Genomic DNA, 24,410 nt, shown 5'->3' on the forward strand with positions numbered 1-24,410 from the left:
GGTCTTGTGTGTTGCGGATAGTTCGAGAAAGGCGTCTTGCTGGAGTTGAAGATGTCAAATTTCTCAGCCTCGCGGATCAGGCTCTCGCTGACCTCGTATCTCAATGTTGCAGCCCACCAAACACAACAACATCAACAACCTCAATGCGCCCAACGTGATCGAGATATCAATTTGGCGCTGGCTGCCATGCGTCTCTTTCTGTCTCTACTGTCACTTGCGGGCGTGTTATTTACACCCACTTCAGCCTCATCAGACTACCATGAACAGCTCAATCTTCGCCCTCTCCATCCGTCCCTGTTATTAGCCTCCTTTAATTTCCAGAGCAATACGAGTCTGGCCTCGTTTGAACAACAAAACTTTCGATACTTTCCTCGGTCGCTGGGACAGATATTACAACATGCGAATACACGGGAATTACACTTGAGATTCAGTCTGGGAAGATGGGACGCAGAAAGCTGGGGAGCAAGGCCATGGGGAGGTGCACGAGAAGGAGGAACTGGTGTAGAGTTGTGGGCATGGGTCGAGGCTGAAAGCGATGAAGAGTGAGTCTTTAACACAATGTCAATGCTGGGAATACCTTCAAGCACAAGAACTGACTGTGTTGCTGCAGAGCGGATGGAAGGTGGTTGACCTTAACCAATGCCCTTTCTGGCCTCTTTTGTGCCTCGCTGAACTTTATCGATTCCACAAGAACAATCCGACCGGTCATGTCTTTTGAGCCTGTTGGAGACCACTCGAATACAACAATTTCAGATCTACATTTGCTCCACGGAACATTACCGAGAGAGGTTGTTTGCACAGAGAATCTGACTCCTTTTCTGAAGCTACTTCCATGTAAAGGGAAGGCAGGAATATCGAGTCTTCTGGACGGCCATAAGCTCTTCGATGCTTCGTGGCAAAGTATGTCAATTGATGTACAGCCAATCTGTGAAGCAGGCTCCAACAATTGCCAGCTGCAAATCACCCAAACCATTGATATGGTCCTCGACATCCAAAGATCGAAGCGTCCGCGAGATAATCCTATCCCACGACCTGTTGCTGAGAGCGAGTTGAAATGTGACACCTCGAAAGAGTACCACTCTCACGATACGTGCTTTCCACTTGATGCGGCTGCCCAAGAAGAGGAATGGAGCCTTGCACATATTTTCGGGCACTCTTTGAAAGGCACATGTCCTTTAGCGGATGAGAGCACCGACCCCGTATGTATCGATGTTCCTCATGCTCGCCATGTGTATGCTTCGGAAGGTGCTCATGAACATAAAGACGAAAGTGGGTACAAACGTTGCTTCTCGCTCGCGCCAGACAAGGAGTTTGAAATGATTCTTCCCGAACAGGAAATTTCAGAGAAAGCACCACTTGAGCAGCCGCTCCTTTACGCTGAAAGATCCTTCATCGGGTATGGTCAGGAGAGTGGGGGCGTTCAAGCTATTCTGACCAACCCATCACTGACGGACTCAGTGGACTTTGTATACATGGAAACGTTACCATGGTTTATGAAGCTCTACTTACATACGCTGAAAGCAAAAATCAATGGTCTAGATGAAGATATCATCAAAGAGATGTACTATCGGCCAGCTCTAGACAGAAAACGTGGAACACAACTAGAAGTCCGAGCCATCATCCCGGCCAATTCAACCGTAGTCCTCACTTACGACTTTGAAAAGGCTATCCTGAGATATACCGAGTACCCACCAGACGCCAACAGAGGCTTTGACGTTGCGCCAGCTGTCATCACTATTGGCAACATAGCAATCCGCACCACCTCACTTTTACTCCCCCTCCCTACTCCCGATTTCAGCATGCCATACAACGTTATTATTCTTACTAGTACTGTCATGGCACTGTCATTCGGATTCATCTTCAACCTCTTGGTCAGACGATTTGTGGCTTTGGATGAAGCAGATCAGTGGGATGTCAGGGCCGTGCGACTTAAGGCTCTTGCAGCTCTCAAGCGACTTGCGAGTAGATTTGGTAAAGGCGTCAAAGTCGAAAAGAAGGAATGACCGTTTATCTACAGAAAATACTATTTGTTACAGTTCAAAGTTATGGCAATCCTTGGATGTTTCATAGTTCATCGGTTGGCCGGTCTGAGTTTACTCCTTCCTATCACTATTCTTCAGTTGTCAAGTGACCCGAGAGCAATTCAGGTAGGCCTAAATCTTTCGACTCGAGTTGGGCGGGACATCATGGTGCACGTTACTTCAATACCTGGGGTACGCACCTCTTTCCCCTCTCCCGCAATCCTCAGGTAATTTCAAGCCGGGAGACACATGTCTTGTCACTCCGAAGTTGGGCATTGTTCTGAGCTATGTCTCTTCTTTTAACACGTTACAATCCTGGTGCGCAGATTTACCGAAATGGCAGCCATTGCCGATTGCCTGGAAATGAAAGCTACTTGAGTGAGCTGTACCTGTGGAAGGATCTGGCCACCCCTCATTGTGATCCCACGACTATGCTCTTCTCATCACCTCCGAGGTAGAGCCTTTAGAACATGCATTTTTAACTTATACAACGGCCCCAGTTTCAGGCCCCGGTTCATCGATTTTGGCACGGAAGCAGCCCTAAGGCAGATGTGATCGACAGCGTGTACATGAAGGTAGATGGAAGCAACATAAAATCTTCAGATAGGAGCTGCCCTGCAACCGCACACATTCTGCGCCACCACTGCTAGGGATCTAGTTTACTCCATAGAACTCGAGTTTTCCTATTCATATCACATACAATCTAAGCTGTGAGCAAGCCGCGCTATTCCATATCTGAAGTCTTCGGTCACGATGCCATTTATTATCAGTCAGCATGCTGCTTCACGGGGAACGACCATCACTGAAGGAGATAATGGTGACAACTTTACCTGGCCGACATCTTAACATTGAACGTTGCATAATCATCCAACCCGGTCACCCCTGGGGAAGATTGCCGATATCTGGTCTAGTGCCCACACAGTTTGGGAGCTCCTCGTTTGCCGCACTGAACATTGAGGTGTGAATTGGAAGCTTCATTTTATTCTGTCAAAAACCATTGAAGTGGCAATACAGCCTCACAAAACTGGAGACAAATCTCAAACCGAGATGAACTTAATCTCGATTTTGTAACCGCAGAGCCTCTCAAATACGAGATCTCCAGGTTTCGGGAACAGATGAAACAAGTCCAGTAGAGATGTAGATAGATAAGGGGTGGTCACGAGACTCGAACCATCCTCTATACTCTCACTGGCCATCCCTCAAATTGGTGATTTCCCTTCAACCGCCAGCGTGACAAAAGCAAAATAAATCGTGACCAGACAGAAATGGACAAGTGGGTAACGTTACTCTGATTCAGCGCTGGTCGCTCCCAAAACCACCCTCATGATTTCCACATCGCCTTGTGAGGTTCTCGCTGTCATGAACCACAGTATCAGGAGTTGGGGGTGACTGGTCCAAAGGGGAAGGTGTGTGGAAAGTGATGTACAGTACCGCCGGAGACAGGGGATATTTTCCACCCAATGATTATGATGCGCATTATGATCTCTTGTGCATGCCGGCGCTTGAGGGGTTCTTGACTGGAATTCCCGGTCGGAAAGCTATGTAATGTTCCACATATACGTGCTCTTGACTTTGCAATATTGAAATCCACAAGCGAGCTTTGTGTTGCTCGTGCGATTACATATGTGTTTGGAAATGGTGTAGTCATGTTATGATCGGTTTAATGGATTAGCCTTTTCGAATCTTAGAGGTCACAATTCCATTGTTCTAGGTGGGAATACTCCGTTTTGACGAGTGCTAGAAAACTAGCAGTACAAAGTGACAACTCCACCAATTTAAGCCCTGACTAGCATAAAGCGTATGCAAGTGTTAGTGGAAAGAACGAGGTACCAAAGCTCTATTCAGATAGCACCTAGTGCCATATTTAGTGAGCATGGTACAGTACCACCCGCACGATCATTTCGACTCCGGCCGTGATAGTGACCAATAAGGATAGAGTCATCCAATCATGGTCACACCAGGGCCCCAGAATCAAGACATCTAGAATGCGATAGTTGAATTCCACATCGGCATTCCACGGTGCGGTATCTCGGGTGATGGGGTACACGGTTGGCAGACGCGTCGTCGACGTCAGATGAAGTATTGTAACGTTATTATGACTTTTGGGTCTCGGTCGGACCTTTTGTTTGGATAGAGACCCTCGTTCCCGTCAAAGTTATGTGTTTGGATGCCACAAGATACAACCCATGCCAGATATGAACCTACGGCTTTTTACTCACGCGGCCCAGAGTCAGGATATACTGATTCAAGAGCTATATATTGAACGGAATGCCTCACGTTCTTTGATTCTCAACATCGCCCGCTCTCGACACTATCGACACTCCTTCTCGTTCTTGGATATTCTTACGGTCTGAAAATGTTCTTTCGTTCTCTTTGCGTGGTAGCAGCGCTACTCACACCCCTTACTTTCTCGGCTCCGACATCTGGAAATACTTCTTCTCTTGCTGAGGGAGTCACTAGTCATGCTCCACAGACAGAAATGTTCAGCGCGGCTGCCGCTGGAGGATACAAAAACGCGGCATACTTTGTGAACTGGTAAGTGTAGAGAGTGACTTGAAATCCGTACTCAGCTGACACCAACGAGGGGCATCTATGGCAGAAACTATCAACCTCAACAGCTCCCTGCTTCCAAGTTGACACACGTATTGTACGCGTTTGCAAACGTCCAGACGGATGGAACTGTGTAAGTCTAACCATCGTCGCAAAGCTCACTTGAACTAACACTTGAAAGATACTTGTCAGACAGCTACGCAGATCTCGAGAAGCACTACCCCACCGACTCCTGGAACGACGTCGGCAAAAACGTCTACGGCGTCGTCAAACAACTCTACATCCTCAAGAAAAAGAACAGACAAATGAAAACCCTACTCAGCATCGGAGGCTGGACTTACTCAACCAACTTCCCCGCCGCAGCCAGCACACCTGAAAACAGAGCCCGATTTGCTAACACCGCTGTAACCTTTGTCAAGGATTGGGGTCTTGATGGCGTGGATATCGACTGGGAGTATCCTAAGAATGATGTGGAAGCTTCCAACTTTGTCTTGCTTCTTCAAGCGATGCGGTCTGCGTTGAACGCGTACAAGGCCCAATATGCGCCAAGCAGCAAGTTCCTTATCACGATTGCTTGCCCGGCTGGTCCTGTGAATTATAATATCCTTCACAAGCGTGATATGGATCAGTATCTTGATGCATGGCATCTCATGGCGTAAGTCTTCCACATTCCCGGCATGAGTTCTTGGTACATCCAATGCTGACCTCTCAAAGGTACGATTACTCTGGATCCTGGGATACACTCGTCGGACACGACGCCAATCTTTATCCTTCCAGCTCAAACCCAGCCAGCACACCTTATTCCACACAAAAAGCGATCACGGATTACATCGCCTCGGGCGTTCCAGCAAGCAAAATCGTCTTGGGTCTGCCATTGTACGGTCGCTCTTTCCAGGCCACAGATGGAGCCGGTAAACCATTTTCAGGCGTCGGAAGCGGGAGTTGGGAGAATGGCGTTTGGGATTACAAAGGTAAGATTTCCTCCCCATTATCCTAACATCATATACTAACAACCCTCAGCTCTCCCCAAAGCCGGCGCAAAAGAATTCACCGACGCCAGCACCGGCACATCATGGAGCTACGACTCCTCGACCCGCGAGTTCATCAGCTACGACAATGTCGCCGTCACCCAGCAAAAAGCCACGTATATCAAGAACCAAGGGCTGGGTGGTGCCATGTTCTGGGAGCCCAGCGGTGATCGAACGGATGGAGGGAGTTTGATTTCGACCATCGCGGGGTCGTTCGCGGGACTGGAGTCGAGCCAGAATTGTCTGTCGTACCCGGGCAGTCAGTATGCTAATATGGTAGCTGGGATGCCAGGAGAGTAGATCTAAATGATGGCTAGATCTATGTGCGATTCGTTTCTTGTATATATTTCGACATTTTGGGTTTTGTTCGACGTTCGAGGGGCTCGGTTATGATGCGATGCACATGCGGTGCAGGTTGATGACATGATGGTCTTTTTCTTTCGCTCTTTCATCGTTGCTTTGGAATTCTGTTGAGATATATTTCCTTCCCCAGTCATGGCATATTCAACCAAACCGGTTCAATCATCGTCCCGACTCTTCTCACCGTGATGCCGATGCTTGTGAATGTGAAGTCATGATCCAGCGCTGTTGGTTCCCGAGGCGTGGAGCGATCGCACCTGAAGCCTCGGCTGCTTTACGCCAGTTGGTTGAATCTGTATCAAAAACAAACGCTTTGAGCATACCTGGGAACGTGCCTGTCATTTCGGCGGGTGCGTATAAGAACCTCCTACTCATCGCATAAGCATATGACACTTCAGCCGAGGTCAACGGCGTCTCCTTTCCTTTTTATTGCAGTTATCACGAACTCGTTGTCTGCTCAACATTAATTTTATGGTTCCAACTCCTGAACATTAATGGTTTGCCGCATAATGTCAAGGAAGCCGGCTCGCTTGGGTGCGTGCTGTTGACGGACGGCGGCGCAACGGCGTCGTGTCCACGAAGCCCTGCACGACATAAAAATAAAGTCAAGCGTCGAGAGCATTCGCACATCTTGCGCTGTTAGCACCGTTTAGTAGGCCCGGACGGCGGTGAAACTCGTTTGTCTCCGATTCCGATTCAAGTGGAGAGATAATGCGATGATATACCCTTTCTTCCTCCCCAATCTTGATCTGAACTTTGTATATACTGCTCTTTAATCAAGCTCCTCACACTTTGATACCGAACTCTATTATCTTCTCTTCTTGTATTCTGTTATCACAATTGTATCTACCGTCTGCGCAGGAGCATTCTTGTCTCTGAGCATTTTTAAAAAAAAAATGACCGAAACCATCCCAGGCCCACCCGGGCTTCCTTTTTTGGGAAATATCAACGACGTCGACCGAATAAATCCCACTACGAGTCTTGCTCGTTTCGCAGATACATACGGTTGGTTTTGTGACCCCTTTTCATTCCTTGCTAATTGACGAAGGCGAGATCTACAGACTGAATCTCGGCGGCGAGCGTTTATTTATCTCCTCTGTAGAACTGGTGAATGAAGTCTGCGACGAGAAGAGATTTCACAAAATTGTCTCCGGCGGTCTTAATCAGGTCAGAAATGGCACGCGATACGGTCTTTTCACCGCTCGAACCGGTGAACACCACTGGGAAGTCGCTCACCGGACTCTTATGCCCGCCTTTGGACCTCTATCTATTCAATCAATGTTCGAAGAGATGCATGACATTGCATCCCAGCTAGTCGTGAAGTGGGCGAGATTCGGACCTCAAGAGAAGATTATAGTCACCGACGATTTTACGAGACTGACTCTGGACTCGATTGCGCTATGTGCGATGGGAACTCGATTTAACAGCTTTTACCACGAAGAGATGCATCCTTTTGTGGATGCAATGACTTCTTTTCTTAGTGAAAGTGGAGCGCGAGCGTCGAGACCGGCAATCGCTGGGTATTTCATGCGCGCTACTAATCAGAAGTACGAGGAGGATATGGCGTTGATGGCAAACACAGCTGAGGAATTGATGAATGAGCGTCGAAAACATCCTATTGATAAAAAAGACTTACTTAACGCGATGCTTTTCGGGAAAGACCCGAAGACTGGCGAGTCGATGAGTGATGAGAGTATTCGAGACAACATGATCACGTTTTTGATTGCTGGTAAGCTCCTGTGTCGTAGTTTCTGCCCCAACTAGCTAATCCCGAAACAGGACATGAAACGACATCTGGAATGCTATCTTTTTTGTTCCATCATCTCTTGAAGAACCCAGCTGCATATCAAGCAGCTCAGAAGGAAGTCGACGATGTTATCGGCACTAATGCTATTACCATTGAGCATATGTCGAAGCTGCCTTATATTGATGCGTGTCTGAAAGAAACATTGCGACTCAACCCAACGGCTCCCGCGTTTGCGGTTACACCAAGAGACGACCTTCCCAATAGTGACCAGCCTGTCTTCATTGGCGGTGGAAAGTACGAGGTCAAGCCTGGTATGCCTATAATCATCTTGAGTGCTCCAACCCAGCGAGATCCAAAGGTGTACGGTTCAGACGCACGAGAATTCAAGCCCGAGAGAATGCTTCCTGAAGCATTCAGCAAACTTCCACCAGGCGCCTGGAAACCGTTCGGAAATGGCTCTAGAGGATGTATTGGACGGCCATTCGCATGGCAAGAAGCAATCTTGACAGTCGCTATACTTCTCCAGTGCTTCGACTTCCGCCAACATGACCCAAGCTATGAATTACAATTTAAGTCAACTCTCACAATCAAGCCACTGGATTTCTTCATGCACGCAAGTCTTCGTAAACACATCGACCCAAATCAACTCGAAAAGATGATCCATTCCGGAAAGATGGAAATGAAGACTAGCGATCATGGGAGAAAGGGATCGATAGCTGGAACAACCAAGAAGCCTAAGAAGCCAATGACAGTGCTTTATGGTTCAAATGCTGGAACTTGCGAGGCTCTGGCCCAATCTGTTGCTCGGAATGCTTCAAGACATGGTTATGATGCCAAGGTTGATACGCTAGATACCGCTGTTGATAATGTTCCAAAGGATCAGCCAGTTGTTATTATAACAGCCAGTAAGTACAACCCGAAAGCTACATCTGATGATGTTGCCCAAGCTACGACCACCCAAGGATCGAGACTGATGCTGAGAATTTAGGTTATGAGGGTCAACCACCAGATAATGCGGCGCATTTTGTAGAATGGATGCAAAAGCTCGAGGACAACAAGCTCAAAGGCGTGAATTATGCTGTATTTGGGTGCGGAAATCGTAAGCCATACGTGATACTACTCTCGATAATCAATGCTGACTCTGTTTAGACGACTGGGTATCCACCTTTCACAGAATACCAAATCTTGTCAATGACACCTTTAAAGCGAAGGGAGCGACGAGAATTACTGAAATCGGACTGGCGGACGTTGCCGAAGGTGATGTGTTTAGCGACTTCGACAAATGGCAAGATGAGAAGTTATGGACTGCCCTGGGAGTGGAGTCGGACGGCTCCGAAGAAGCTGGTATTGAAGTTGAGATTAACACCGACACAAGACGCTCAAGACTTCGACAAGACGTCAAAGAAGCGGAAGTTATCAGCAACGAGTTGTTGACTGCTGATGGAGTCACGGAAAAGCGACATATTGTTCTTCGAATGCCCACAGGCATGGAATATCGCGTTGGAGATTACCTTGCGGTACTTCCACTTAACCACCCTAAGAATGTTCGACGAGTTTTGAAATGGGCCAAGTTGCCTTGGGACGCTATGTTGACTCTGAAGAACGGGGCCAATACCACATTACCGACTGGTCACCCGGTATCTGCATTCGATATTATGTCTGCGTATCTTGAACTGACCCAGCCGGCAACTCGCAAGGTAAATCTACTGCACACCGCTCGGGGACTTCACTAACGTACACAGCACGTAGCAAAAATCGCAGCTAGCTGTACCGACGAAAAGGAGCGATCAGAGTTACTGGACATGTCCGACAAGAATTATGACAAAGAGGTAATGTCGAAACGCCGCTCAGCAATTGATCTGTTGGAGGAGTATCCATCCGCAGCTCTACCCCTAGGCGACTATCTCGCCATGTTACCACCGATGCGCATACGACAATATTCCATTTCTTCTTCGCCTCTGGTCGACCCAGAAACAGCAAGCATAACATGGTCGGTTATTGACCAACCCTCAAAAGCTTCAGGTGAAAAGAGATTTCTTGGTGTTGCATCAAATTACCTTTCGAATGTGGAAGCTGGTGATCGGATACATGTCGCTGTCAAAGCAAGCCATGGACAATTCCATCCTCCGAATGATATTGAGAAGACTCCGATTATCATGATGGTAAGCTTTTCTCATGATTTCACTATCCAGATGCTGATATCTACCTAGTGTGCAGGCACAGGTCTCGCCCCCTTCCGCGGCTTCGTCCAAGAACGCGCGCAGCAAATCCGCGCCGGCCGCAAGCTCGCCCCCGCCTACCTCTTCATCGGCTGCGCGCACCCCGAAAAAGACCAACTCTTCAAGACCGAATTCGACCAATGGCAAAAAGACGGCGTCGTCGAGGTCTTCTACGCCTTCTCCCGCTGCACCGAGCACAGCAAGGGCTGCAAACACGTGCAAGATCGCGTGTGGGAGGAGCGAGAGCAGATGAAGAAGGTGTTTGATCAGGGGGCGAAACTGTATGTTTGTGGCTCTGCCGGGGTGGGTGAGGGCGTCGCGAAGATGTTGAAGAGGATTTATGAGGAGGCTGCTGAGGCGGTGGGGAAACATAAGACGGAGGAGGAGATTGAGGAGTGGTGGTTGGGGGTTAAGAGTGATAGGTATGCTTCGGATGTTTTCGCTTGAGGTGAGAATAGGCAATGTTGAAAACTCAGCTTGTCATTCGGAAATGGTGTTTGGGTTTGTCGACATGGAAGGAACAACCACTAGTCTCTGATTGAAATAGCGAAGATACATTGACTTAATATTGTAACGGCTGACTGTAAAGATCGAGAGTCTCCGGCCACCATTCTCCTTGCGGAAAGAAATAGAGAAAAGAAAAGAAACCCAGAAAACAACACGCCATGAAACTCAGCCACGGCTCAGTGAAATGTTTTTCCTTTCCATCATCATTTTGTTAACATGCTAACTGTCCTAGCCTTTGAAGATAGGTAAATCCTGCTTTCTGTTACCCCCGGCTCATATACACGACAGTTTCCAGGGGCCGTGTCAGAAAAAGCTGTTATTAGCATTGCAAGCACTAACACAGTTAAAGCGAATGATGAAGTCTATATACTAATTCATTTGAACGGACTTCTAGATTGTGTTCGCGGTGTTCAACAAGTGTTGGCCGCTTAAGTGGTACTGTCTGGCTCACACATCGGATCTACATAAGCCGAGGCCACAGCAATTATGTGACAGAAGTGTTCAAATATCGGCTTCGGAAAAAATTCAAGGATATTGCCACTAATGTCGTTTGTTGGGGCATCGCAAACCTCCTTCAAGTGTGCTCCTGGCTTAAAAAAGCTCGGAAGGAGTGATTCGTCAATTCCCCCAACGAACTTGTCAATTCCTTTTGCCAGATCTTTTTGCAGCTGAGCTAGAAGACCACAATTCTGAGCGCGGGGTTGTAGCGGGAACATCTGACTTGACGATTCGGAATCCCTAGGGTGTGGGGAAGTTCTTGGTCTGGATGGCTCCCCTTCTACTGGATTCTGTGCGTGTTCGATCAGTTTCCGGCATGCCCAAAGAAGGGTCAGATTTAATTACCGCGACTCCGTAAAACACGTTTTCTGGTGCGAGGAGATCAGCAGTCGTCCCTAAACGTACGGCTATATCTGATTGGGGGTGCGGTGGAAGTGGTGTTGTCGCTCCTTGTAGGATAAAGAGTAAGATGATATTTAAGAGCGTGCCTTTCATTTTCGGTCACTTGTATTGTTTGCAGCTTGGTACTTCTATTTCTTGTTCTTAAATGGAATTACGACGGAACTATAATTGTAGCTGGTAGTTGACGTTGAAGGCGAGGGACCGGGCTATGGGAATGAGATCGGACGGAATGAGACAGTTTTATACTTTGTCTTCTGCAGTCACAAATACGAAAACAACTGGTACCATGGGAGGAATCGTGACAATCGGTGACTTGTTTCAATTTGAAATGGCAGATGATCGTTCGCTTCCTGAGTCATTCCATCCTCTGGTTCGCTACAGGATAGTTGGAACGGTTTGTGATACCTACCTAAAATTGTTGTCATAACACTAGAGAGCTGAAAAGGAATTTCGTGTCAAGATGGCGCAAGGGTAGACGAATGTTACGGAGCCTGCTCGGAATCACAAGCTGATCATCCACCACCTCCAAGAAACCATCGAAACTTGCCGCCATGTGATCAATCTCAGGCTTGAATTTGTAACTCACCATTTGATGTTGACTACGAGCCGTACTGGAGACAGGACTGAGGCCAAGTTTACCATCGTTTGTTATCAAAAGTAAAGAGTAAACCAAAATTCATGTGGCAGTTATAATATTTACGAATCAGCGCAAGGTTGACTCAATTTGAGTTGTTAGGGGCGTAAATAAAGAAGATTGTTTCGGGAATGAGCCAACGGAGAACTTTGCTTTTACCGCTAGACTTTATGGTCAGGCCATTGAAGCGTGTGTACAGTGAACCAGGAAAGTCTTCGGGACGATTATACGGACTTGGCCCGATTGTCGTGCACTTCAAACCTCCGGAGCTATTCCGTGACAGATTAGGTTTAGGAGTTAGATAATAACCGCTCATATCTAGTTCTCACATGGTTACACCGCTACGCAGTGAATGTTACCCACTATCTTATTGAAAAGGATATGAAGAAAGTGGCCGTCTCATGAAAAGGTGGCACACCGAATTTATTTGACCGCGATCAGCAATCTCGTCCTGCAGTTTGCGACTTCCGGAAAGGAGCGTCGCACTACCATTGGAGTGCAACCCAAAGCCAATTTCTGATTTCTCTCTTTTGGAAGTCAATGAGCTTGATTTTCTTTGTTAGAACAGTAACGAGGGGGAAAGGTGGTAGATGTGTAACCTCGCTTATTTGGCGGCAACCAAACTTTTGTTTTCTCTGTCCAAGGGATGACATTGGACTAATAAAAGATCCGTTCTCTTTCCGGTGAAACCAAATACGTGAAGGGATGTCCCAACAGATGATTTGGGACAGCGATTTGCATGGACGATCGTCTACACCTCTATCACATGTACAACACTTATCTGGTCTGTAGGTTCCACGTACAAGAAGCAATAAGAAACTCTACTAGCAAATGACTGTTTTTGATATCTCGAAACTTTTCGTTGAAAAGAATGAACACGTGTTTCACAAGATTGCTGTGTTGCGCTCTATGTGATTTTTATTCCCACAATTTCAAGCAGTGTTTCAGTTCGGAATTCGCGTTCACCTTCGCCATTAACAGTGTGAGAATAATTCGTGCGGATGAATGACTTCTTCAATGCACTTTCCATTGAGCATATGTTTATCGCCCAACCTAAATGTTGATGTCAAAAGTGGCAAGAACAAAAAAGCATTAGATGATTTCTATCCGATTTCTTTCAACGTTGCTAAAATCTGCCATGTTTTATGATTTCATGCCTAATGAAGGCCTATTATCGCTACCTTACCGTGTCAGAAACATATGCAGGACCTTCAAACGACATTATCCTATACCTTGTGACATTACACTAACGGATATAGATCGATTGAAACTCCAAAACATTCTGAATGAACATCGGGTGTAGTGTTGTGATTGATGACCAGAAGTAATTGATTTTCTACCTGGCTCTGCGGGGCTATCACTAATCAAATCCTGTTATCAAATCGAAATTTTTCAAAACGTGAGGTTAAGTCGCTTGAGGCGGTCTGAAAGAAAAATCATTAATCTATAATATATATTGTAGATAATTCGCTGGGTCTGCATTTCAAGAATGATCTGAAATTTCGCAGTGGTTTGTTGATGGCGTTATTTTATTACTAGTTGAGCCCCATACCGATTTGGCTCTTAGCTTAAATGTGTGATCCAAACCCTTCGTATATTCTCCGCTTTAGCGATCTCCTGATATGCCTTTTCATCGCAGCTCTCAAAGTCCACTCAAAAGCTCATCAAACTCTCCTGCTCATGATTCTTCCTCAATTCGCCCAACATGACTCGCTAGCGCCGTTCCTCCACACGCGGGGATGTCGGGGAAGGCAAGTGCTGAGCGGATTTCATACCGCAAAATTAACATTTCTCGGCTTAAGCCACCGACAACTTGATATTTGCTGGGCAACGGGAAGCGGAAGCTTTGTTGGAGTCTTGGTGGACGTTGCCGGACAATTGCCACGCGTATCCAAATATCTCACTCCTCAATCAAAGGGAAAGAGATGGAAGCTTCAAGCCCTCGACAGCGTTTTGTTATATATTGTTTGTAGGATTGAAACCTTGAACGTCCTTCGGCCTCAAAACAAAAAATTCAATTCAATATCCCCCAGACCTCGCCAAGCACGAAAAGTGGCATGTCACAAGCCGCGCAGCAAGTTCCTCAAACCCCACAACCGTCATATAAAGTCAAGCCCAGAAGAACCTTATATAAAAAGTCCTAAGCGGGCCAATCAAATCCCTATTTCCCCCTCGAGTGTCGGCTGTTGGCACCTCCCTAGTCCTCCCGTAGATTTCCTTTTTGGGTATGGAAAGAGCCGACAACGAGAATCAGGACCGAAATCGAAAAAGCCAAGACGTTTCTAGGCGACTAAAAACATGATGCAGTGGACGGAATGGGGGAGTTGGGGAAGAGGGGCAAAGGAATCCGCAGCTATGGGTCTTACAAATTTGGAGGATATGGGTATGTGGCGGACTTGGTGAAGATATAAGGACTGTGATGTCCTGTTAAAGTGTTGAGTGTTTATCTCCAGTACATTCCGATTTCTTTGCGCCTTCCTTTCCGTTCCATTTCAGATCATCATGTCGACTCCCAAGGTAAACGGTGTCGGCACCGAACACCAGGAAAACAATGTCCAACAAGTAATTTCTCTCGATGAAAAGCTTGGAGTGGGAAATGTCACACAAGTGCAAGCATCGTCAGTCGCACTCGCGGCGGCAGTGGCAGCGCAGAAACCCTCGTTGTTGAGCAAGAATATGATAAAACTGTATATGATTATGAGTATTGGGTATTTGGTCTCTACGCTTAATGGATTCGGTATGTTCTTTGCAGGAGTAACTATGGGAATGGTTACTGACTTAGATAGACTCTTCGTTGATGGGCAGTATCAACGCGATGAAACCTTACCAGCAAACCATGGGACTTTCCGGAGAGGGATCGAGTACTGGAATTGTCTTCATCATCTACAATCTTGGACAGATCGCTGCGTTTCCGTTCTGTGGTTTCTTGGCCGATGGATATGGTCGCCGAGTTTGCATCTTCGTCGGATGCTTGATTGTTGTTATTGGGACTGCTGTTCAAGCTACTGCCAATGATAAAGAGCACTACATGGGTGGTAGATTTATTCTAGGTACGTTTCAATCAGAAATTCAACGCTCGTTGAGATGCTAATACTAGATAGGACTCGGTGCTTCGCTTGCCTCCGCAGCTGGGCCTGCTTATGTTGTCGAATTGGCACATCCTGCATATCGAGGTACCATGGCTGGAATGTAAGTACAAGCAAGCTTCCCTACTGTCTCCAGCAAAACTAAGCGCTTTCATCAGGTACAACAACTTTTGGTGGTTAGGCAACATCCTCGCGGGCTGGACAACATACGGAGCGAACAAGAACCTCGCAAACTCATGGGCATGGAGAACGCCAACAGTGGTTCAAGCTGGAATGCCTATTGTCGTTATGGCATGCATCATGTTCTTCCCAGAATCACCACGTTGGCTTATTGCTCACGATCGGCGCGAAGAGGTATGTCCGATCCAGATTCTGCGAAAGAAAAGAATTATCATGCTAATTGAAGATGTAGGCACTCGCAGTTTTTGCTAAATATCATGGAGATGGCGATGAAAACTCTCCTGTTGTTCAACTTGAATACCATGAGGTACTCGAGCAATTACATGCCACTAGGTATGAACGTCCAAATATTTTTGGAGACAAGTCTAACACCAACATAGAGATGAGAACCCATGGTGGGATTTCAGAGAGCTGGTAAACACCCCGGGCGCGAGATATCGATTGTATATGGTCATCGGAATGAGTAAGTCCTATCTTCATTGCCCCAACTCTCACACGTAAAACGTTTCATTCTACTGCTTCAAGAGTTGAACAATGAACTCAACGATGCGACTCGCTTCTATATTCCCCCTTTTGGTATCAACTATTTCCATACCAATATACTAACTTATGGTTTCAGGTTTCTTCGGCCAATGGTCCGGAAACAACGTCATAAACTACTTCATGCCCTCCATGGTCAAAAAAGCCGGCATCAACAATCCCAACACGCAACTCCTAATCAACGCCATCAACCCAATCTTCTCCATGCTAGGCGCCATCTACGGAGCAACACTTCTCGACCGACTTGGTAGACGATTCATGATGTAAGCCACTCTCCATTCTACTAAATATCACATCAATACTGATACTTTTGATCAGGTTAGCAGGTCTCGGCGGCGGTCTCTGCGCCTACATAATGCTCACAGCCTTCACCGCGTCCTCCGAATCCAACCCCAACCTCTCCTACGGCGTCATCGTCTCCATCTACCTCTTCGGCATAATTTTCGCCTGGGGATTCACACCCCTACAAACCCTTTACGCGGTCGAATGTCTCGAGAATCGCACGCGCGCCAAGGGTTCGGGGTTGAATTTCCTGTTCCTCAATGTCGCTATGGTGGTTAACACCTATGGTATCAGTGTAGGCATTGAGAAGATCGGGTGGAAATTGTATTTGGTCTATATTGGATGGATTTGTGTCGAGATGGTGGTTATTTATTTCTTCTTTGTGGAGACGGCGGGGAAGACGTTGGAGGAGATGAAGTATATTTTTGATGCGAAAAATCCGAGGAAGGAGAGCACGAAGAAGACGAGGATTGCGGTGGATGAAAGGGGTCAGGTTCTACACGTGGGAGACGCTTAAGACTTCCCTTTTCTGGATTAATGAGTATGTTATTCGATACGAACATGATTCCAGAATCCAACGGATGTCGACTTCCAGCAGTGAGTTAGTAATACCATATCCATCATGCCACATCACGATTCACTTGGCTGCAGTCGCTTAATCCTCCTTCATCCTGCGCGAACCAGGACTCGCTTCTCGAGATATATCCGACGCCACACTGTAGTACGACATGCGCAGGATGAACTGTACGACCTCTGGTTCTTCAGCCGCATGGGCAGAAATGTGTGCACCATCGTGCACCACTGTGGGAATCTGATGATCAAACCGAGATCTCGTATTCTACGGAGGTGTCTAATTGGCTAGGTGAAGCTAAGCTGGAGGGAGCGTGATGATTTGTTAAGACCTCGGCCCTCTCGCGGGACTTGGAAGTTAATATTTTGAGATGAAAAGGATTGATCATTACTTCTTTGCCTTGAGAGGACATGAGACTATTGTCTTGGGATGTTGAAATAGACAGGAATGTAGCATTTGAAGCGTCGAGATGTTGGGATTTCGATAAGTAATGTGAAATTTCGCCATGAAAGAGCATGGGAGACAGTCTAGACTAATGTCTTAGATGAGAATGTATGTGGAATATCGTGGGAAGTAGTTGGCGGAGAATACGGAAAAGGCGTTGAGCTGAAAGAGCTTTGGGTTCAAATAGGTAGACTGCCCACTTGGGTAAAACTCCAGAAAGCATCTCATAGCTCTTTCTCATACCAATTCAAGATGTATGTTCTACTACTCTCCCTACTCCTCGCCCTCGCAACCATCTCAACTTGCCAAACCCTCCCCTTCATAATCACCGGTGCACTCACAAGGTACGCTCACCCCCTCCAACCAACTCCCCTCTGATCCCCCCTCTAACACCGCACAGTGCCGTAGCCAAACCTGGGACAGCCATCAACCGGGGCGGCACCATCACAATCGACGGCTTCACCATAACCATCCCGGACAACCTCCTCGTTGAACTCCCCGCCCTCTTCGTCCCCTTCGCCGAATTCACCACCGGCGTCAAGCCCGGGCAAAACGAAGTCTCCATCAACGGCAACATCGTCAACAACCAGATCATCGCGGGCCAGATGTTCTACTCGCAGATCGACCTCGCGGGCTCGACGGGCGTGATTGAGAGTTTGGAGTTTGATGGTAGGATTAAGATACTGAATGGAGGCACGTTGAGGATTAATGATCCAAATGCGGTGTATAGTGCTGGGTTTAATGAAGTGCCGTTTTTCACGGCGGATGATGAGAATCCTAGTATTACTAGTTTTAGTGGGTTTCCGGTTTGTGTGCCTAGGAGTGCGAGTGATGAGAAGTGTCCGTTGTCGAATCGACCTGCTGCTGGGACGAAGTAAGTTGGCTTTCAGATGAGAGATGATGACTGACAACGTGATTAGTATTGTGCCGGATGCTTCGCATATGGTGCCTCTCAAGGTTGGAGATTACATAGAGTTTTCGGGCATCCAGTATCAGGGACAAACACTTCTGTATTCTCTGGTTGCGAACCTTGATTTGCTTACCACAGGCAATCAACCTGGCTTTGTTCGAGTAGAAGATGCACTTATCGGCGTTGCGGATCTCGATGCCAACTTTGAAGCAGCACGACACCGAGTAAGTGTTGCCTTTTTGTTGGAAAGAAATACCATGGACAAAGCTAACGACATCCAGTTCATCGGTCTAGCCAGTCGATCAGACATGTTGGTCCGAATCTTTGCAGTAGATGAGGATCCGTGTACAGGAGAGGAATCAGAACGTCTCGTAGCTTCCGCCACTCCAGATGGTCCAAACAGAAATAAATGGAAGGTCGATATCCCCAAAACCACAAACATTGGCAAGCAGAAGTTCCCTCCCACCTCGAGCTCAATATCTGACAATAATCAAAGGCCTCTACACTCGTAACTACCGCATCAGAATCGGCGACATAACCCTCACAACCTCAGACGGCATCATAGCAGGCCAATACGTCCAGCCCGTCAGCGAATGGATCTTCCCCGAACTCATCTCCCCCGGTGCCGCACCACCCACTAACGACTTCTCCAACATCGGCCCTCTTCGAAACGGCTTCGGACCCATCAACGGCACGATCTTCGGCCAGCTATCTCCCTGGCCAGGAGCTGTCACTCCAACACCAGCTGTAGCCGTTTGCGCCCCTCCAGCAACTTCCACAACCGCAACAACCACCCCAACAGGCACACCAGAACCCGTCGCCCTGACCATCTCAGCAGGAACCGACCAAACAGTCCTCGGCGGCGTATCCGTCCTGCTCTCCGCGTCCTTAATAGCCGGCAACGTTCCCCCAGCGTCCCTCTCCTACAACTGGACGCAAATCGCAGGTCCCATCGTCGCCCTCTCCGCCTCAAACACAGCCAGCATCCGCTTCTCCGCGCCCGTCGCCGCCGCATCGCGCGAGTTCAAAGTGGAAATCACACACACGCCCTCCGGCTCCAAAGCGAACGACACCATCGCCGTGACATCCGTAGCGATCGGACAAGGCGCGTTCGACCACCCCGTGATCGATGCCTTGAGCTGGGCGAGCAGACAAAGTGGTACGGCGACTGCGAATGCGCATACCGATTTGGTGGATAGCACGGCGAGTATGCGGGTGGTGTTTAACGGAGATAACGTTGAGCGGCCGATGGTGAGAGGTCAGGTTGCGAATGGGCAGGTAACGTATGCGTTTTCTTCGAGGGGTATCCCGCGGTTTACGAGCGCGACGGTGAGAAGTTATATTAATAATGTCTTGGTGGGTGGGCCGGTGGTGAGTTCGTCGAATGTGGCTGCTGGGTAAGTGATATCTAAGATTGAGTGGAGGGATTGAATTGTATATAACAATACTTTGGAGGAACGGAACACATAATCTTGGATATGAAAGCATTAGTAGAAAAGATCAGACCTAGCTGAGTGTGAGGGCCCACTTGGGTGATGTAAACGGAGAAAATATCCAATGTGATGGCATTGATGTGGCCGTCGATCCATGCTACGACCCCCAGAAAGGCCAACGCAGAAAGGGAAGTGTATCGACATGAAACTGCAAGTAAGTTTGGATAACATGGATATACTTTTTATTCTACATTCCCATTTGCTGTACAAATTCAAACCCTAATATTTATGACCTTTTCTTTCCCTTTATGCTGATATCTAGTGTACCGATGCCCCACGCCGCGGTGTACAAGCTCACCATAGTGACAAAAATGACAATTGGCTTTCGGAAGCCTGCAAGGAATGGATATTCGTAGGTGACAATCAGTTCACGATCACGGAATTCATCCACGATATTGATGGCCTTGAGCGTGAGGGTAGTGCGACCTGTGGTGTCCATGAATGTTCGGTGTAGGGAGATGGATGTGCTGACGAGGGGTACTGTGGTGCTGTATTGGATGTTTCTATGAACTGTTAGTTTGCGTATAAGACAAACTGCAGTTATAACTTACTCTGCACCCTCTGGAAGGATCACACGGAGCTCAACATGCTCGTACTCCATACCCTCTGGTTGCTTTGGTCCTTCAAGGAAAGGAACATTAAGGACATATCCATTTCCAGTGTTAAGCTTTCGCAGGTAGTTCTTCAAATCCGCACTCCATCCAACACGGAAAGGATAGTTCCAGGCTCCGAAGACTGGGAATCTAGGCTTAATTTCGAGGTGGGCTTCCCGCTTGTTGCTTCGGAATCGGGAGGTAGAAACATTACCAATGACATCGGTAAAGTAAGGATCCAGGCTTCCGACCTTCAATGGGAACTTGAGATCCCGGATTGCAGAGGTTGGGGGGTTATAGTACTGCTGAGAAGCCCATTCAACACGGGAAAATGGCTTGGATAAGTTCGCAGCTCGGTTTGTCATGACATATCTCTCCTCGAAAGCAATGTTTCCCCCCCAGTGACTGACTTCGACATCCCTTTCCAAGCTCGAGACATGGATCAATGGCTTTGTGAACTCGTATCGGACCTTGACTGGCTCAATGGCTCCAGCTGGCAGCTTTCCGTACGAACCATAGGTGAACTTGGTGCCAGACTTTTGAGGAGACTCCTTTTCACCACCTTCTCCAGGTAGGATGGTGTATTCGGGGATATTGGTTGATGGGAATTTCACCTCGGTCTTTTGCTTGAGTGTAACGTAGGCTGATTGACAATATGCTGAAAAGGTATACACCAAGTATTGCTTGTCCATCTGGGCAATATTCGCAGGAAGAGGATTCAAGGCCGAGAGATATGAAAACGAGATCCCCAGAGTTTGCTGCGCTTTTGGAGCTAGGGGTGTTGGCAGACGAATGCGGTAGAACTGTGTATCACTTTGCGGATAATTAGCAGCAGTTTGTGAAAGTAACAACACACAATTACCTCTTCGTGTCGAATTCGACGGCATCCACCGCGAACAAGCCAGCATCCGCATCTTTCCTATCCTTGACCTCCAGCCCTCCTATTGTCGCCATCTGCTGCGATGTGAATGGGATAAAGTATTCATCCTGGGCGGTACTCGCAATGTTCTCAATGATCACATTGATCGACTCTTTTGGGTAGTTCTTTTCCAAACTGATAACATGGACCAAATTGGCATTCTGGAAGTTCTGTGGAGGTGTGAATGTCGAAGGAAGAATGACTTTCGAGGTGAGTGGTGTCGTTAGATTTCCCTTGTCGGCGCAGAAGGCTGACGACGCAAAGGAAAGGATGGCGGTGGTGATTGCCAATGACCACATATTGACGGTTGAACAGCAGACCAGCCGAAGAAGAGATCGAACCTTACAAAGAGGTCGTGTGCCAGGAAGTGCAGGTGGTGGGAGAGCGACAATTCGTGGTGGAAGTTGATGCTATTCCGAGGTTCCTTCACCCACCCAAAAGCTCGCGTTCGTCGAGATGTCGCCGTGTCCTCAGTCGAGCTTGATGTGGCTGGTGAAAGCTGTCCCTGGCCCGAGCTTGTGGCGCACCACCCTAGCGTCCGCGGGTGTCGTTACGGTGCATGGCTGACTACGGCCATCCGACAAGCGTTGTTTATCCCATGACATCGCTCGCTTCTCAACTTTTCTTGAGAAACATTCGCCGAGCTGAGACTTCTCCTGATTTCTTCCTCGCATACACTGCTCGCCTCTTTTCTTGTCGATAAATATATACTATTTGTTTTCCAAAGACACCGTAGTCTTCGCATCTTCTTTCCTACTCTTCAGACCTTGTCAATTATCGAATATCAGTCAAAATGGTCGGACTTGGTCCAAGAAAGCCTCCTTCCCGGAAGGGTACGTGTATAGCATTTCTTTCCGTTTTCAGCTTCAACAGTGAATGTGAAGCGAGTTGGACCCGAGGACCTGAGAGTCATCTCGTTTCTCTTTGCAATATGTTTCCTCTCTGGAAATCGACTCTTGTTTCTTACCCCGCTACCAAAGCTCAACAATTGCAAGAAACCACAACACCAGCTCTCTCAGCCTACTCGATATACACAATTAAAAGTTCAAGTTGAACATGTCGAACATGGAGTCAAAGTCAGACCAAGCGGGTGAGCTTTCACTGATTTCAAATTCCCTTCTTTGGCTACAGTGGTCAATGGGTATCCTCACCATTCCTTGCTCACCGTTGCTTGTGGGAGAGACAACCTTTAAGGCAACGCTTTGAAGTTCCTCTTTAAAGATACCATACAGCAGTATCACACAATAGGATTCTCAACCTCCACATAGCTGGAGCAGCTTTTCCTGTCATCAGATCAGAAGAGAAAAAAGCAAGCAAGGACGTGGAGGCCAGCCCTAATTGTGGTCATCACGTGCAAAATGGCCAATAACCTTTCACTTTTCCTTTTATTACACAATTTTGATGTTACTTATTGGAAATGCATTCTAAAATAATCTTCAGGATCCATGGTAGATGTGCCAAAAGATTTGATTGACGAAATTAAGAAGCTCGAGGAGCACTTTACTGTCGATACCGCAAAGCTGAAGGAGATCACCGAACACTTCATCAATGAGCTTACTAAAGGTAGGTTTCAACTTTGAACAGACATGGTATTGCTGCTAAACTCCAATCAGGTCTCTCTGTTGAGGGTGGAAGCATTGTTAGTATCCAGGTTGTTTTTGGAATATTGTATACTAACACCTCTAGCCCATGAACCCTACCTGGTGTATGGCTATGCCAACCGGTGAAGAACAAGGAACTTTCTTGGCTCTAGACATGGGTGGAACCAACCTTCGTGTTTGTGAAATTATCTTGACCGACCAAAAGTCAGAGTTTGACATCATCCAATCTAAATACCGAATGCCAGAAGAACTCAAGACTGGTGATGCTGATGAGCTCTGGGAGTATGTTGCTGATTGTTTGCAACAATTCGTCGAAGCACATCACCCCGGGGAGAATCTCGACAAGATGCATCTTGGTTTCACTTTCTCCTACCCAGCCACCCAAGATTACATCGATCACGGGGTTCTTCAACGCTGGACTAAAGGATTCGATATTTCTGGTGTTGAGGGAGAGAACGTTGTTCCTATGTTTGAAGCTGCCATTGCGAGAAGAGTAAGTTAACAGCTCATATTGTATCATCGTCTAACATGTCTTCAGGGGGTACCAATCAAACTTACTGCTCTGATCAACGACACCACTGGAACTCTGATCGCTTCTGCGTACACCGACACAAAGATGAAGATCGGGTGTATCTTCGGGACTGGTTGCAATGCCGCTTACTTTGAGAACACTGGGTCGATTCCAAAGTTGGCACACATGAAGCTGCCACCAGATACTCCAATGGCCATCAACTGCGAATGGGGTGCTTTTGACAATGAGCACAAAGTGTTGCCAAGAACTCCCTACGATATCATTATTGACAAAGACTCTCCTCGTCCTGGTCAACAAGCATTCGAGAAGATGATTGCTGGTCTGTATCTCGGTGAACTTTTCCGTCTCGTCTTGGTCAATCTTCACGACAACGAGGGTGTCCACATCTTTGAGGGGCAAAATATCGACAAGCTACGAAAGGCATACACACTTGATTCTTCTTTCCTTTCCTTGGTCGAAGAGTAAGCACATTCCATACATTTGCACCATGATATCACCACTAATTAATTTCAGGGATCCCTTTGAAAATCTGTCAGAGACAGCTGATCTCTTCCAAAACAAACTCAGCATCTCACCAAACCGTTCTGAGCTTGAACTTATCCGGCGTCTTGCAGAACTAATCGGTACTCGGGCTGCTCGTCTCTCCGCCTGTGGTGTCGCAGCTATCGCCAAGAAGAAGGGTTACGAATCTTGCCATGTTGGTGCTGACGGATCCGTCTTCAACAAGTACCCTCACTTCAAGCAGCGAGGTGCTCAGGCTCTTCGTGAAATCCTCGACTGGCCAGAGAAGAAGAACCAGAAAGAGGAAGATCCTATCGAGATCTTGGCTGCCGAAGATGGTTCTGGTGTAGGTGCTGCACTTATTGCTGCTTTGACCCTTCAACGTGTTAAGGATGGCAACATGGCTGGTATTCTCCACCCAGAGAACTTCAAATGAGAATTTAGAAGCGTAAACGAAGCGATGCCGAAATATTGAGATGATGTTATGAATGGGTGAATGGTTGATGGGAATAGCATTGTGGCGGATTTACCTTCTTGGTACATTTCCTGGGACATATTTTGAGCAAGACATAGAATGGGCATATTATGTATGGACTGTACATATGCGCTCGATGTAGCTGCTCCACATCTTATCAAATCAAATGTGTTTGCTACGAAAGACTTTTGCTGTCTGAAATAACACTCAAGCAAAGATACTGGATTATTATTGATTACTTGACATGATAATGTTCCAAGGTTGAGAGTGGTAATGGTGGGGTAGAAAAGTTTCTGCCCCCTCCCCCTCACCGCCAA

The 24,410-nt window shown here is 47.3% G+C and overlaps 7 protein-coding genes across 7 annotated transcripts; 6 read left to right on the plus strand and 1 right to left on the minus strand.

The window, feature by feature from the left end:
* Positions 1 to 51: 51 nt before the first annotated feature.
* Positions 52 to 2,003, plus strand: GLAREA_02276 (uncharacterized protein; the record flags this gene model as incomplete). Its single annotated transcript, XM_008089492.1, has 2 exons — positions 52 to 542; positions 611 to 2,003. The coding sequence occupies 2 exons, from the start codon at positions 52 to 54 to the stop codon at positions 2,001 to 2,003; spliced, it is 1,884 nt and encodes a 627-aa protein (XP_008087683.1).
* Positions 2,004 to 4,377: 2,374 nt separating this feature from the next.
* Positions 4,378 to 5,899, plus strand: GLAREA_02277 ((Trans)glycosidase; the record flags this gene model as incomplete). Its single annotated transcript, XM_008089493.1, has 5 exons — positions 4,378 to 4,556; positions 4,606 to 4,704; positions 4,753 to 5,226; positions 5,286 to 5,542; positions 5,592 to 5,899. The coding sequence occupies 5 exons, from the start codon at positions 4,378 to 4,380 to the stop codon at positions 5,897 to 5,899; spliced, it is 1,317 nt and encodes a 438-aa protein (XP_008087684.1).
* Positions 5,900 to 6,855: 956 nt separating this feature from the next.
* On the plus strand, positions 6,856 to 10,671 carry GLAREA_02278 (Cytochrome P450; the record flags this gene model as incomplete). The annotated part of the gene is made up of 8 exons (XM_008089494.1): positions 6,856 to 6,964; positions 7,008 to 7,688; positions 7,739 to 8,611; positions 8,695 to 8,805; positions 8,856 to 9,403; positions 9,449 to 9,868; positions 9,917 to 10,347; positions 10,665 to 10,671. The coding sequence occupies 8 exons, from the start codon at positions 6,856 to 6,858 to the stop codon at positions 10,669 to 10,671; spliced, it is 3,180 nt and encodes a 1,059-aa protein (XP_008087685.1).
* A 3,797-nt stretch (positions 10,672 to 14,468) lies between these two features.
* GLAREA_02279 (MFS general substrate transporter) lies at positions 14,469 to 16,571 on the plus strand (the record flags this gene model as incomplete). Its single annotated transcript, XM_008089495.1, has 8 exons — positions 14,469 to 14,703; positions 14,753 to 15,016; positions 15,068 to 15,155; positions 15,211 to 15,406; positions 15,465 to 15,565; positions 15,613 to 15,695; positions 15,852 to 16,035; positions 16,091 to 16,571. 8 exons carry the CDS (start codon positions 14,469 to 14,471, stop codon positions 16,569 to 16,571), a joined length of 1,632 nt encoding a protein of 543 aa, XP_008087686.1.
* A 750-nt stretch (positions 16,572 to 17,321) lies between these two features.
* Positions 17,322 to 19,380, plus strand: GLAREA_02280 (uncharacterized protein; the record flags this gene model as incomplete). Its single annotated transcript, XM_008089496.1, has 5 exons — positions 17,322 to 17,413; positions 17,470 to 17,943; positions 17,990 to 18,203; positions 18,261 to 18,372; positions 18,476 to 19,380. 5 exons carry the CDS (start codon positions 17,322 to 17,324, stop codon positions 19,378 to 19,380), a joined length of 1,797 nt encoding a protein of 598 aa, XP_008087687.1.
* Positions 19,381 to 19,698: 318 nt separating this feature from the next.
* On the minus strand, positions 19,699 to 21,283 carry GLAREA_02281 (uncharacterized protein; the record flags this gene model as incomplete). The annotated part of the gene is made up of 3 exons (XM_008089497.1): positions 19,699 to 19,975; positions 20,024 to 20,878; positions 20,928 to 21,283. The coding sequence occupies 3 exons, from the start codon at positions 21,281 to 21,283 to the stop codon at positions 19,699 to 19,701; spliced, it is 1,488 nt and encodes a 495-aa protein (XP_008087688.1).
* A 1,146-nt stretch (positions 21,284 to 22,429) lies between these two features.
* Positions 22,430 to 24,054, plus strand: GLAREA_02282 (Actin-like ATPase; the record flags this gene model as incomplete). The annotated part of the gene is made up of 5 exons (XM_008089498.1): positions 22,430 to 22,547; positions 22,598 to 22,623; positions 22,671 to 23,078; positions 23,124 to 23,578; positions 23,631 to 24,054. 5 exons carry the CDS (start codon positions 22,430 to 22,432, stop codon positions 24,052 to 24,054), a joined length of 1,431 nt encoding a protein of 476 aa, XP_008087689.1.
* Positions 24,055 to 24,410: the final 356 nt, after the last annotated feature.

The sequence above is a fragment of the Glarea lozoyensis genome, assembly GCF_000409485.1.
Source record: "Glarea lozoyensis ATCC 20868 chromosome Unknown GLAREA7, whole genome shotgun sequence".
Classification (NCBI taxonomy): Eukaryota; Fungi; Ascomycota; class Leotiomycetes; order Helotiales; family Helotiaceae; genus Glarea; species Glarea lozoyensis.